A 15,783-nucleotide genomic window follows, 5' to 3' on the forward strand; every position below is an offset into this window, starting at 1 on the left:
ATCACCAGGTTTGCACTGGGACTGAGCGTCCTTGAGAGCTAGAGATCTTGAGGAACTGTTTATTAAAGAGTGGGTCATATAACCACATGCACCTTGTTCTGTAGTGACTAACTGTAAAACTTCCTGAATGTCTAAGTTTCATTCAAATTTCTTGAGGACAGAAAGCTAAATTGGATACAGAGGCACCTTCATGTACTCTAACAAGATGCAACCAGGCCCTGGAGAAACAGGGAAAATTCATCCCTGTAGGCTTTGTGGTTAGCCTGGATTATCCTCAGAGCGGTGCTAAATGTGCTGCTGTGATAGCATGGCATCCAGGGTTTTTCCCGTGTTTGCAGAGGCTTCCGTGGCTGAGGAGAGGAGGCACAGTAGCACTGAGGTGTTCAGTGCTCACGCAGGAGCAGACCCCTGGGCTGCTGGGTCCTGAGACTGAGGCACCAGGTGCCGTGGTGGACCTGAGCAGTGTCCCGTGCCTCAGGGCAGGTTGGTACGAGCCTTTGACTGTGACTGACTGGAGGACTGGTCGTCCTCCTTCAGTGTAATTTTTTTGTTTCTTTCTCAGCTCCCACCCGAGCACTTTCCTTTGTAGTAATTTCCCCTGCTGCCCTGTCCAGGTTTCCCTCCAGCTCCACCTCCACCTCTGTGTGAAGTGCCTGACAGAGGCAAGGAGCCATTGGCCTCAGGCTGTTGACTGGCCTCTGGGGTAGAGGGCAAGGTCTTGGTCCCCCAGGAAAGCTGCCATTCAAGGGTTGTCTGCAAGCGTGGGACACCTTCGCTGTACCCGTCTGATTCCGTACAAGATGTTTGCCAAAGCTAGAAACTGCCAAGAGTTATAGCTGGCATTCCCTATTAGTGCTGCAAAGGACACATAAATAGAGTGGCTGGGGCACTGGAGACCTCCAAGTTTATGCTGCTACTGTGTTTTCCCCAGTACTTTGACTGCTGGCTTCACACGTTGCCACCAAATTGTGCTTTAAAATATATATGTTCATTGTGGTTGTATAACTTTGTGACTGTAAGGGGAACCGCTGGCCTGTGGACCCAGTAATGCCACTTCTGCAAATGCTGCCAAAGAATCACCCCATTCAGCTTGAGGCCTGCTCTGTGGATTCGGATTATGCAGCTGCAAAATGTGGTATTTTCTTAACGTGCCACTGAATTTAGCATTTTTTTTCCTGTGGAACTTGCTATTTTGCTGAAGCCAGGTGCTTGACGTTTTTCTGCCAGGCCCATGGGGTGGGGTGGGGGAAGGCAAGAAATCTTCCAGCAGCTGCTTCTTGTTTTAGGTTGTTCTCTGGGGAGCACCTAATTGGATTACAGGCCTGACAACTGAAAAGATGGGGGCTTGGCACTGGCATACCTGGCACGAGGGAAGGACCTTGACAGCACGGCACGGGCATACTGCTGCTGCTGTGCAGAGCCTGCTAATGGGGAGAAGAGAGGAAAAAAAAGAAAGTACCATCCTCAGTCACTGACTGATTTCAGCCCAAGGTGAGCTTGTCAGTGGTGCCCTGTGGTAGCTTGAGTAGCTTTGAGCTATAAATGAAGGGGTGTTTGCCAGACAGCGGTTGATGTTCAGTCTAGGCATCCTTTAGTGAATGCTGCTTGTGAAGATTTGCCTGGTGGTGAAAAACTTCTCAGGTGTCAGTGGCATTTCAGGTGTGCAGCCCTGGCTTGGATGGGCACAGGACAGCCTCCTTGGGCACCTCTGCTGCTGCAGGCACACTGGTATGGGAACTTGGTGTGGGCATGGCATCCTTTTGCAGACTTTGCTCTCAGACCTGCTGTAAAAATGTCCTTCAGCCTTTTCACATGAGCTCTGCCCTGTGACCAAGCTCGAGCCCTCTGGCATCAGGCACAGGAGGCACAGCCAGTCACAGCTGGACACTGCCAAGGGTAGCTAGAACATTTATTGTCATTTGTCCAAGAGCAAAGTTGATGCCAGTTCTAAGTACCTTCCCAGGGATGTGGCACATCCTTTAACCCCAACTTCCAGCCTCTCTTTTTCCTTGGTGAGGCTGCACCCACACCTTCGGGTCAGCAGGTTCCACATGCAGCAGCATTTCCTGGGGTTGGGGTTTGTGTATTTAGAATAAAGCCTTTCAGATAACCATACATTGCTCCTAGGGTGCCTTATTAAGCCCAACTAGCAATGGTTTGCAGATAAGAACTTTTTTTTTTTTTTAGTTAGTTTTTCCTTATTGTTCTCTCAAACCACCATGGGACATTTTCAAGAGCTCACATCTTAATGTGCCTGCATTGGCACATGTTGGGAGTGCCTGTTCACTTGCAGGATGCCTGTCTCTCCCAGGAATCATGACTAGGCTGGGAAATGCAGCCCAGTGGAGCCAGGGCCACTGTGTGACAGGGAACAAAGCCACTGCAGGTGACCTCTGGAAGCCACTGTTGACAAGTGCTTTGGATCGACAAAAGCCCTCTGAAGGTGAAGGTGTCCTGCTCTTCTCAGTTCAGGGTGGCTGCCGGGTCTTGTGAATGGACCAGCCACACACTGAGTGTGCAGTGTAAATGTGCCACTGATCTCGCATGGGATGAGGCCGTATTTAATTTTCACCCACACTACTGGGACAGCTGCATGTGCTGGTGTACCCACCATGGCAGGGGCAGCAGGAAGGCTGGGTGATGGTGCAGGGCTGGTGGGTGTGCAGTGCTGGGAAGCCAGTCCACAGTGCTGCCCCATGCTGGAAGGCTTCTGGTCCTTTCACTGGAAGTCTGCAGGTCCCTTGGTTTTCTTCATGTACACTTGGGCTGCTTTAATTTCACAGTTACTGAAATGTTACTGCTTTGTTTAAATCACCCTCAGGCATTTTAAGAATATTAGGATTTATCAGGCAGACCTATGATGTTAAGAAATGACAGTACACTTGTTTCCAGTTTTTAATGCTTTCTTGTAAAACTGAAAATATAAAAACCAGCCGAGCAAATGAAGATCTTTATATACATGAGGTCTGTGATTAAAAAAATCCTTTTAGTTAAAAAAAAAAAAAAAAGAATTGACCAATGAGTTAAATGAAAACTGATTAAAAGGAACAACATTCTCAAAGTGAAACATACTTTTCAGGAAAAAAAAACACCTTCTTTACAAGTTTATTATATAACTTACATTTACACTTTACTGAGAGAACTTACAAAACAAGCTGCTTGAAATGCTCCTCATTCCCTTTAAAGCATGAATTTCAAAGTGCCACAGCAAAGGAACAGGTTCCAATATTACCTTATACAGACTATTCATGTATAAAATGGTTTGGTAAATGTGAGGTGTTTATTTAAATGAGCACATATAGGGATACAGACTAAATAAAAGTACTTGAACAACATCTTTGTCATTACATACACAGTTATAGGTATAATAAAGGAAACAAGGTCAGCACTGCTTTTAGGTATCTGTATAGATGGAAGGAATGTGATTCAAGCAGTGATCAAAGGCGCCGTTTTGGAAGAATCCATTTTCATCAGTTCCACTGGAGACCATGTCTTCAGATACACACTGCGCTTCAGAGATTGCATCATAGCCTGAAAGCATGACAAGTTGTATGGACATGATTTAGTACCACAGTACATATAAGGAAGGAAGCATAGTTTGAGGCTTGGGATTATACAGTACAGCACAGCGTTAATGAAAAGACAATAGGGTTTACCATCAAAGCCTTACCCAGGAGATATACAAACTAAATCTCCGTGGGCATTTGTGTCAGAGTAGATGAAGCTCCCATTCATTTCTGTGGAGAGCTACCCACTTGCAAGTGAAGTGCAAGTATCAGAGTATGACTCTCTTGGGACTTTACAGTCATTATCTGAATAGGATGTCAAAACAATGAGTGGGCAAGGATCCTAGTAAGTGCACACTAAAAGTGATGCAGTCCTCTTGTTCTGTGTGTTTTTCCTTTTAATGGCACTTAGGAAAAACATTCCATGTGTCTCCCAGCTGCTCTTCAGATCCAGAAGAAATCTGGATCCTAAATTTATTGGATGCCCACATACTGCAGAAGTGAGGTCTGTGGAAGCCTGTCTGGGTCAGGCTCACAGGACATGTGGAAGGACATGTTGTTCTCAGCCCACCAAAGCCCACCATGCTGCTGGCTCCTCACCTGGCTGAGCTGACTGGTGCTCACCAGGCTACCAGAAAGCCACTGTGGTAGGGAAGAATTTCTCTGTCCTCCACTTATAATGCACAACTTCCACAGCTGTTACAAGCTTCCCTGAGCTATGCATCCCTGTGGAAAGGAACAGGTTTGCATGCTACCAGGCGCTATGGCAGCTGGAGTGCCAGGAAGTCTGAAACAAAAGGTTTATTGCCTACCCCAAAGGACATGAACATTTCCTGTTATGCCCCACTGCAACCTGCTTTTGCAACCGGCCAGTCAAGGCTCACATGCATGTATTCATTTTACCGCAGTCCAGCTCTTCCCTTACTGTGTTCACCCCTTGCCCTGCCCTTCTTTCTGCATCTGTCCCTCTGCCTGCACTTCTCACACCAGCCAGACTCTCCTATCTGCCCCATGGCCCTGCTGTCTGCCTGGGGGCTGGGTAACCTCCTAAGCCTTCTCCTTCAACAGTTTTTTAACCCACCCCACTACTCTCTCCCCAAACTACTGCATGAAACGCCTTACTTTCATCCTGTAACATACATACTCTGTTGTACCCTGTACCACCTGATTTGGGTTGGGTCTTTAGAAAAGCATCTGTGTGAGCTTCAGCGCAAAGTTTTGACCCCTGCATCCTGCCCACAGAGCCCCACCTACCTATTTTAGTAACCACCATCAGCACCAAGTCAGCTGAGGAAACACATGGAACAAGATTCTTCTAGTTAAGAACATGCCTGTGAACTACGTGCCTGATGTAGAAAATAAATCTCCTACAAATCACATTTGTGAGAATTGCAAGTCAACATGTGGATGGCTGATCCTTGTGGTTAAAGCACTGGGACCTAGCTCCATCCTCTGCTTGATGGAGGAGCTCTGTGGAGCCACTGGGAAACAACTGTTTCCCTGTGCCCCTGTTCCCCATGTGGAAAATGAGGCTTGGTCTTTTCTTTAGCCTTTCTTTTATCTCTTCTGCCTGCTTAACTCTGCAGGCAAGCATGTCTAGATATGGCTGAATCAAACACTCACACAGCCAGTCCTGATTTCAGAAAGAACCGTCCTCAGACTAAGGCTCAGTCCTTAGAACTTAATTATAAGCATTTTACTAATACTAGGTATATTTTTATTATTTGAGACCAAATTCTCTACTTATTTACATTTCTGCATTTTCCTATGACGTATTAATTTACTGTTAGTTTACAGGTCAAATTCTGCTGCCTGCCGAAATCTGGCGTGTAGCATATTTCCAAAGTCTCTGGAAATGAACTTGGCCTGTTTATCTGCCCTGTGCTGTGTCAGTCTAAGTGGAGTGACCAGTATTTTGATAAGTTTTGCGAGTGTTTATGTTATGCTAATTTCTATTTGATGAGCCTGTATACAGGGTGGATATACAACCACAAATGGACAAAACCCAAGATAAGCATACACCCCAGAAATCATTATTAGATTCCAGATAGAGTAAACTCTCCAAAGTCCTGAACAGAAAAAAAAAATTTATTGACTGTTAATGTGATTCATGGAACAGCTGTTTGCCAGTCACATTTGGCATTCCTGTGAGATGAGATCTCATTTAATATTAATGGTGCTATAAAAGCCTGAAAAAAATTAATGCATAGCCTTGATGAATCTTGCAAACCTGAATGGCTCTATTCTGCGCACAAAAAGATGAGATAAGATTTATATATTTCATATAGATTTATGTTCCAGCCTTTTAAGTATTTGCATACCTCAATAACCACTCTAAAAACAAAAATATTACACAGAAACATTTCATAATAGTTTAGCCCCAGACAGAAAAATCAACTGTTGTTGAAGTTGGTGTCTTGCCATAGTATTATTCTTTGCTCCTACAATTTCTTTTGGAAAGTTTATTTAGTCTGTTATTTAAATATTGCAGGCTGTCAATCTAAACTTGAAATTTGATGTTAACATGAAAAAACTATGTTATGGTAACATCAAACTTAGGAATAACACAAAAGAATTCAAAGTTGAAGTTGAAATTTAATCTTAAACTTTTCCCTTGTGTTCGTTACTGATGCATATACTTTCTAGTATGGAACACCAGACAAATGCATCCATGCTCTCTCTGAACAGAGTCTCCTTTAATACAAAACAAACAGGAAAGTCAACTCTAATTTTGTGGTCTGACTCAGGCCCCATTTCAAAAAGCATTTAAACATATGTTTTCAGTATCGTCCTTAACTGAGATGCCCTCCTGAATTCAGACATGAAGAAAAATTTCTTAGAGATATGTAAGTAAAGATTGTAGTTAACAGTAGTGTTTCATGGCTCTAACAATACAATTTTGATTTCAGCAATTCTGTCACTTCTTAATTGTGTCTTTAAAAGTAGAAAAAAATGCTTTATAAAAATTAATACTTAAATATTGAAGTATTATAATAATCTAGCTGTAATGACTTCTTCCAAATTTTATATTATGTAAAGATGTAGATAAGTGGGAAAATACAATTGCCATGAATGTGCACAACGCAAACACAAAGGAACTGCTGAACAGAAACAAATTAATATTTTTAGCTGAATTTATCAAAGCAGTGCCTTTCCATTTTGTAAATGTCAGTAGTGCAAACCAAAGCCATCCTTTTATTCTTAGACAGACAGGAAGTCCCTGCTGCTGCTATTTTCTTCAGAGTTGTGTTAACTATCTTCTTAACTTTGATCTGATTATAGAAGCCTGCCTGGGTATACCTAAAGAGATGTACAATGAATAGCCCACACAATAAATGTGAGAAGTGCCTTGTTTGTCAGCTCTCCTGAAGGTGTGTGTTGCCTATGACATCCAGCAGAACAAAAGGAGAATTTGTCCATCAATCAAATATGGCAGGATTAAAGAAAATGTGCTTTCCTCTGAGATTTTTATAGATGCAAATGAATTTCAGCAACTGAGCTTTTTATGCAAACATACTTTTGTAATAACATCGACTATAAAATGTGTTCTTTTCCCCTCCTGCTAAAAATATCATATGGATAATTCTTTATAGGTGGAATAAATTACCTGTTGAAGCTAAAGGTGCATTGAGTATGTGATAGCCATTCTGTCTCAGAGGATTAAAGCAGTGGGATTCCCCTGTGAGCACATCACTGGTGACAGACTGGTCCATTGTTCTGTAGCAGTCTCCATAGTGGAAACAGTTTTGTATTGAGTGAAAGCTGCCTTGGTAACCTGAAAACAGATATTGCACACACATTTTAACACTACTGCAATGGTATCAGCTCCATTTCTGTCACAGTATTTCATTACTATTGTGGGGGTTTTTAGTTCCTCAGTTTTAACTATGGAAAAATGATCATGCTATTCTATAAGGCGTAATAATATAAAAGCTACATCAGACTTGGTCCCGCAACATGCTGTGGACTGTGATCCCCATCAAGCAAAAATCTCAGTGATGTGCTTCATTTCAAGCAATAGATTGGCTGAATGCAGTCAGCAGTCCACTTGTGTTCAAAGCTCAGTAGTAAGCACGCCAACTGAATCAGGTCCAGGATGCTCAGTTCCTAGAGGAATTTATCTATAATGAATTACTTTTAATTTAAATACAATAATGCAATATTTAAATGAACAGCACTGCTTTGTTTTCTGTTGAGCAAAGTCTTTTTCCCATCCAGTGCATTATGGAGACAGCACTATTTATTTGAGACACCTTTAAGAGTACCTTACACCTCTCCTTTCTCAGACTGTTATTTCAAATGAAACCCCTTTCACTGAACACAGGGGGCACAGCCTCCAAGTAAAACTGAACTAGAAGTGCAGGACTGACTCCAGATGGAGATCAGGTGAAGACTAAGTTCAGCTAGAGGCCCTTCTTCCTTCTGAAAAGTACTGAGATAAATCTGTATGGTCTCTGGCAGCCTCCATCATTCTGCTTTTGGGGTATGTTTGCCTTTTATCCCCCACATACTCTACATTTCTTATGCCCTTTTTTATTTTTTTAAAGTATCGTATTAGCAGTGGACCAGCAGTTTTTGCCAGCAGTTGTGAATGAGTTGTACACAACAAAGTAAGATATTTAGCAGTAAAGAACAAACAAATTGCCAAGGAAGGGATTTTATGACTTCCAAGTTTGTGCCAACATCCTAAAAGAAAATGTTATTTGCTCCCATAAGGATGACCTCAAAGCATGCCACAAGATTTATACCAACCATGTCCTGATTTAATTCTCTTCCCTTCTCCTGCCTCAATAACCTCTTCCTGATTCTAGATGCATTGCATACTGATTGCACATTCATATTAATGATCCCTTTTCCTACTTTCTCTGAAAGTCCCTTCTGAAATAATGCTCCTTCCCGTAAATGCAACTGAAGTCAACCAAGTCAGGCTTAAAGTTTAATAGAATGTGCTATCAGGATCATCCTCTAATTGCCAGAAAAAATATGAAGCTGTTGTCTTTCTTCCCTCAGTCTCACTCAGACTGAAACATTTCCTAAGGAACTACTGCAAAAGCTCCAGGTAGTTCAGTCAAACACAGACACAACCGGAACTTCAGCTGACAGAAGTCAGCACACCTCCACTCACCAGTGGAAGCCTTGACTTGCTGGGCCAGTTGTGCAGCTATTCGGTCTGTTTGTTTAGAAATTAAATACCTCTGCCTATCACCAGAGCACCTGGGTGCTGTACAGGGTGGAAATTGTCCCTTACAAAGCATGCAGTATATAAGCTTTTTCCTGTTAAGAATGATCTCCTCTCTTTTTCTACATTTTCCCATTACTACCAAAGTTTGACCAAGTAGATGGTATCAGGCAAAGCTGAGGGTCCGTCTGTTCATTCTGGTCGTGTTTTCTGAGGTGGTCATAAATAAGTCTAAGTGAGGCAGTTCTCTAGTAGAAATGCAATGAACTCATCGAGTGCTGAAAGATGTGCTCTGAAGTTTCACAGTTTAATATGTGTTTTGGCAGAATCTGCAAGGATTAGGTGATTCATTTCTTGAGAACCTATGATCCTCCACCACAAAATACCTAAATTGTTGATATCCATGATTGGTGAGGTACTAATGGATAACTATATTAGATAAAGACACTATGCACACTGTACCAAAGCTGTTCATATTTGCTGCTATGTAGAAGAAGGCCCAGAAATTTGGAAAGCTGAGGATTAAATGATGCATGTCCTTCCTCGGAATAAATAGACAGCCACCTCTATTTAGTGCCTGGAGAGTCTGGCTCAAAAAACCAAAGAGCTCTTATGAGAAGTAGCAAAGCCATCTTATGATGTGGTTTTAGGTACAGTGCTTTATTGATTGGCATTTGGTAATTATCCTGACTTTTCTGTTTACAAAACAGAAGCTGTAAGCCTTCTAAAAATATATCCTTTTCAGATAAGCAGTGAAAAAAATGAGACTTGGCTTCAGATGAGGTGTACCTGGTTGCAGAGGGCACTTATATGCATTGCTAGAGAAAAAAAAATGAACCTTTTCCAGAATCTCTGCTATACACATCACTTCTAGGGAAGGTATGACGTGTATTTTCTCTGTCTCTGTAATTGCTACCCTTTCGTCATGCTCCCAGGCTTGCCTTTGTTAAATCAATTAAATATCTTTATGATCTACAGGGCTGGCACAGTGGCTTAGAAAATCAGAGAACAGCCAAGCATGACAGAACTGGATTGAAACTAGTTGGATCCAGGGTTTTCTCAAGACCTGTGGGTAAAGGTTTCTTTTGAAGTGTTTTAAGTTAACACTGTCTAGCTGGTCAAGAAAAAATACCTGAGGCAGAGAACTGCCCCAGAATCAGAAGTCTGGAAAAGAACTGCCATAAACAATCAAATTCTCCCTTGGAGTGCAGTATCTATCCCTCAGCATCACTGTGTGAGAATCTGAAAAGGCAGCACGAAAAGCGTTACTGGAACTAGCCAATGAAGCAACATGGTGTAGGAAAACACTGGTGTTGTATTCACCAGGATGAATTTTCTGCTAAGTGCTTCCCAAAGAAAAGACAGAGAAATACACCATTCCTGTTCTATTGTGCTTGCAGATGTGAGGTAGCAAATTAAAGAAAAAAGATGGAGTAAGGGAGGGGAAGGTTACAGCGGGAACACTGGTCAGGTAAAGCAAACCATGACACTAAAAATAGGACTTTTATCCCTTCTGACCTGAGCAGTATAAAGAAAGCTTACTTCCTTTTTCATTAGCTTCCTAGAAATCATGAGACAGTGGGACCCTATAAGAAAGGGATAGAGGCTTTACAGAATCATAGAATTGTTTGGGTTGGAAAAGACCTTCAAGATCATCAAGTCCAACCATTAACCCAGCACTGCCATGTCCACCACTAAGCCATGTCTCTAAGTGCCATAACTGCATGTCTTTTAAATACCTCCAAGGATGGTGACTCCATCACTTCCCTGGGCAGCCTGTTCCAATGCTTGACAACTCTCTTGGTGAAGAAATTTTTCCAAATATCCAATGTAAACATCCCGTGGCATAACTTGAGGCCATTTTCTCTCGTGCTATCGCTTGTTACTTAGGAGAAGAGACCAACACCCACCTCGCTACAACTTCCTTTCAGGTAGCTGTAGAGAGCAAGAAGGTCTCCCCTGAGCCTCCTTTTCTTCAGGCTAAACACTTCCAGTTGTCTCAGCTGCTCCTCACAAGACTTGTGGTCTAGACTCTTCACTAGCTTCGTTGCTCTTCTTTGTGTGTGGAAAAAGGCACAGGGATGGCTATGGGAGGAGTGGACTAAAAGGCAAGTAGGTGCTTCCTTGAGGATGAAAGGTAAAGACAAAGACTCCCAATAGCTTTTGCAATTGCAAAAGGTGAGGAAGAGGTGGAGACTCAAGACAGCAATTCTGCATAGACAAGAGCACTGAGAAGATAACTAAGTGCCTGCTTTATCCCTTATGCAGGGATCCTGCATCAGACAGTTCACGGCCTGTTGGAGACCTGTCAGCAAGCACTTGTATTCCTCTTCTGTGTGTTCACATGACTGATCTTCAGAATAACCTCTCACGTGACTGCACGGAGGTTTCATGGGGAGTGGCAGTGGCAGCAGTTTATTCAGGAGGACTCTGGCCTTGTATTTGAAACTAAAAAGGACTAAAGCTGCAGCTGCTGAGCCTGATCAGCAGTTCCATTACTAGGCTGCACACGAACAATTTGGTGATGTTCCTTGCACTTAAACTGGACATGAAACAACGCTTGGGTAGGAAGAATTGTGCTTGCAATATTAAAAGCTGTATTTCAAAATGTAGCCAGCTGAATGCTAAACTTGAAAGGTGGACATGAGTCTAGGAGCGACTGAAATTGCATACCTCCAGGCTGAAGGACTCAGTCAGTGAGTTGCTATGTCAGTAAGATTTTTTTTTAATATATATATTTTCTATACTCCCACCAACTGCTTCAGAGGCACCACTGGAGAGTTTCTTTTGGTACCAGGTAGGTTGGCTCTTGCTGAGGGCCTTCAGTTGCCTCGCATGGCTCAAGAGGCCAGTCAGTCTGTTCCACAGTATCTGAGCCTCACACATATTTTACACAATTAAAAAGGGAAAATTGGCAGCTTGTTTAAATGCTAAGTGTTCCCAAAAACCAAAGTAATTAGACAAGAGGTGGAAAGGCCACATAAGTTAAAAGAACCACAAGGACTTTTTGTAACAACGGGTGCTCTTGCCAGATAAAGTTTCATTCATTTTACAGAACCACAGGAAATGAAACTTGTTGCTTGCAGGCAACACGATGTTTGATTTGCATATGTCAACGCATTGCAAGTCAGAGCTTTACTGCATTTATACATTTTTAAAATGTGCTGTATGAAACAAAGCTGCTTTTGGTTCATGCCATTTAGTTGTGGTTCCTTTAGATTTTTTTAAAATGCTACACAGAAAGTATTAGGAATTAAGATATGATTAAAATCCCATAACCAGTGGTTCAATTAACAACCACATATGGTTGATTAGAGTAAACTAAACATGGAGCATTTGTTACAAGTTCTTAAAAAAAGACTCCTTTCAGTGGTTAAAATATGAAGTAAGCAAGAAGGCTTGCTTGGTGCAAACATCCCTGCTCCTTCTAGGAGAGCAGAAGTGTAGTACCAATTTGGCAAGAAGTGTTTCACCAATATTTTCTTTTCCACATGGATTTCAGGTTTTCCTTTAGCTTTGATTTAAATCAAAAATTTTCTGAGGTTAATTTTCAAGTGAAGAATTTACTAAATGTCCTGTCAGTTTAAATGATCACTATTAAATGTTTTATGTACAGTAGATGTAGAAATATAACAGTTAATAAGGGAATAAACTGAGTTCCAAACATAACACTGAGTTAAAATTTTGCTTTGAAATAATTTGTGACAGAAAAGCTGCAGTTAGCCACTTCACACAGTGCACTGGCTGCCTCTGTTCCTCTAACGCACAACCTAGAAAACTTCAAGCAGCTTTAAAATGTATGATGTAATGAGCAAATAATTGGAATATGCCTATTAAATGCCATCTTGTTATGTCATGTCATTTACATGTATGTGCACATAAATCTCAGCTTTTCAAATTCCATAAAATTTCTGACAAGAAATCATGTCAGGTATAAATAACTACAGGATTCCATTGCCTGCCAAATTCTTTCAGCATGTAATAATTTCCATGTGATCTTACTACAACTAGGTTTAAACATATAAATAATGTCAGCTTATTCTTTCATTATCGATATTTCTGCTACCAGCTTGATGAAGCCTGCCGTCTTCTAAAAATTTCACATCCACAATGTTTATATGCTTCTCTACAGATGCCTAGTTCTACAGCTAGGTTTATATAATGTTTCTTTTTTTCAGCAAAAATTCAAAACTCCCAAATTACTACAGACTCCATTAGAAAAATGTGCTATTAATGAACTGAGATGCAAAAAAAGATGTAGAGTAGGTACAGCTAAGTACAGGTTACAGATCAATTGATTTCAAAGGCTGCTAATCAAAATTGATTTTTGAATGACCATTTCCATAATGAATTTATAATAATACTTCAACTTTTGGCCAAAGTGGAAAATTATTGCTTTTTCAAAACCACACGACATAACACTTAGAAAGCAACAATTCATTCAAAAGGAAATGTGGTTTTCTTAAGGAATAAAGTCAATTTATTTAAGTGGTTCAAAACTTGTTCTGTCTATGCATTTGTTTCTGCCATAGTAATGAGCTGCTAAACTTTCCTCTTGTGGTTTATAGTTATTTAGCTCATTATAGTAACATAATCATATATCATTATATGCTATCATAAATCTGCCACTTTTCCCTTACAGAGTTAATCTTTTTAAATTGAATAATCTGTTGAGCATCAGGTTGAGTTAGTTTTTCCTTCAGCACAAATCATTTAACATAATATGCTTTAACTTTTCAGACTAAGTCAGTCCGACCAAAGAGCAAAAATACTCCTCAGAGAATGAAGGGCAGAGGGAACTGTTGGGTACTGAACCCCATTACAGCTGTGAGTTGCTCATGGGGTTTGTGTTCAGCTCCTGTGTTTCAGACCTAACCTTAGCACATATTGAGGGAAAGCAAACCTTCTATTTTGCCCACTCGTAAATTGATTACACGTGATACTTTGCCAGCCAAAAATGATCTTATACAAATGATAGTACAGCTGTGAAACGAGTTTCAAAAAGCTGGTTATCTGCCTGTATAAACTTACACGCTTGGTTATACTTGCAACCAGACAGATGTCCTGCACACTTCTTTATTGTGAATATGTGCCACACTCAAGCAGCATACCATCTGGATTATATAACATATTTCTTAAATATGCAAGCTCCTGTTACTGGAAGAATCTGTGATAATAATATCTCTTGCTAATATATACCTCAAAAATTGCAGAAACATTAATTAGTTCCCACAGAACTCCAGAATAGGTAAATAAGCTCCCGATTAAAAAGGATGAGTAATTCCAAACTAAAAATGTTTTAAATTAAGCCATGGGACAGCTGCTTAGCTGCTCCCATTCCTGTCCTCAAATCACACTAGCACTCTACAGTTGTACAGAGTGCCTTTGCATATTACTGTATAAAATACTACAGATGCCAAACTTCCAAATAATAAAGAGCAAAACATTTTTTCTTTGTCTAAACTCATGTCCAGTGAGTCACTATCAGTGGACTGAGCCAAGGTGTGCTTCAGCCCATGTATTTTGAGACTAGATGGCTCTTGCTTTGGCAAGGTCACCCTCTCCATGCTGACGGAAGGCTGGATGACCAGTCAGATGAGGTGCATAGCTATTAGCTATCTACTGAAAACCTGAATAAATGCAATAAATCTGCCGTTGTGATAGCTTTCCCCATTATGATAACATATCACAGGATGAACTGCTCTGAAAATTTTGCTCTGTATATATATCAAGCCACTTTAAAAACTGGAGTTCCTACTGAAATGCTGTCAGTCCCTTAATAAGACAGTATTGGCCAAACGTGCAAAAACTGAAATAAATTATTTCTCCCCAGCTAGGAATTAGGAAAGTTTAAAAAAAAAAAAATTAAAACAAACGGGAAGATTTACCTTGAGATCCCTGCTGTACAGACTGATTTTGAAATTGACCGTATGGTTTATTTGGTATTCCAGAAAATTGCTGCCCATTTGGTGACTGGCTGTGTGATGACGGAGAGCCGTGTTTCTGCAATAGGGAAGGTGGAACTAATGCTTTCAGGGGGCTGACAAGTGGAGAGATTATGTTGGAGGCAAGCCTAGAAAAAGAAAAGACAGAATTAACTTCACATATCACATCACAATATGGGAAAATGAAATACTTGAAAGGCCCTATTTCCATAATGGCCAAACTACTGAAATGTTTATTTTGCAGGTAGAAATTACATTGTTTAAAAAAACAAAAACAAACAAACAAACAAAAGCAATTCAGTGCTGCTTTCAGGTATTCATTAGGAGGAAAGGGAGTTAGAAAAAGATGTCTATTCCTCTATACTGACTTCCTGTAGTAGCCATGACAGGATCAAAATGACACCACTCCTTGGTTAGCAACTTAAACACAGCTCTGTTTTAATTTAAAATTTTGTAAGTTGAGATTCTTGTCCAGAATACAGAAGCGGAAAATGTAGTTAAGTGAGTAAATGCAAGTAAATTGTTTAAGTGCCTTTGTAGCAGCAACAGGATAAAGCTTTACACCCAAGTTGAAGCCAAGACAAAGAAAAGCATTAGTTTCAGTTACTCCTCACGTACAATTTTTTAGACTTAGAAATACAGTTTTAACTGCAACAGATGGTACTGTCCTTTCAAAGAAAAAATCTGAGAAAGTGTTTGCTTGTGGTGGCACTGCTCAGTGTAAGATTGAGAAGTGGTTATACCTGAGAGGTGGAAAATTCCCCCAGATGTCTGGGACTTGGGCCAGCACAGGAGAGATGTGGCAGTCCTGCTCAGGGAACGGACCCTGACCCAGTGCTCCCACCAGGAGCTGGAGCACCTGAGGAAGAAACTCACTAACTCACTTCCATGAAGTCCCTGGGCATCCTCTGCCACTGGCAGAGCAGAGAAGCTTCAGTGCTTCCTCCTTGCTGCAACGTGACCATCCCACCAAGGGGTGGTACAGCAGCTGGCCCAGAAGGGACGAGCCCTTTGCCAGAGAACTGCCTTTTGGCCATTTACAGCCAGAAGGATGGCATGGTGCATAAGGTGGGACCAAAACTTGGCCATTCATGTACAATCCTCTTTTTGAGCTGCTTTAAACTAACTGTAAATGAGTAAATAGGTAGAAGCT

General features: G+C 41.2%; 1 protein-coding gene across 2 annotated transcripts in view; it reads right to left on the reverse strand.

The window, feature by feature from the left end:
- Positions 1-2,999: 2,999 nt before the first annotated feature.
- Positions 3,000-15,783, reverse strand: part of GLIS1 (GLIS family zinc finger 1) — a 207,783-nt gene continuing 194,999 nt past the window's right edge. For both annotated transcript variants that reach the window (XM_040611321.1, XM_040611320.1), the window contains exons 8-10: positions 14,574-14,758; positions 7,114-7,281; positions 3,000-3,531 (exon numbers count right to left, since the gene is read on the reverse strand). In XM_040611321.1, coding sequence (XP_040467255.1) covers positions 3,395-3,531; positions 7,114-7,281; positions 14,574-14,758 — 490 coding nt within the window. In that variant the 3' untranslated portion in view covers positions 3,000-3,394. The remainder of the gene's footprint in view (positions 3,532-7,113; positions 7,282-14,573; positions 14,759-15,783) is intronic.

The sequence above is a fragment of the Falco naumanni genome, chromosome 11, assembly GCF_017639655.2.
Source record: "Falco naumanni isolate bFalNau1 chromosome 11, bFalNau1.pat, whole genome shotgun sequence".
Lineage (NCBI taxonomy): Eukaryota > Metazoa > Chordata > Aves > Falconiformes > Falconidae > Falco > Falco naumanni.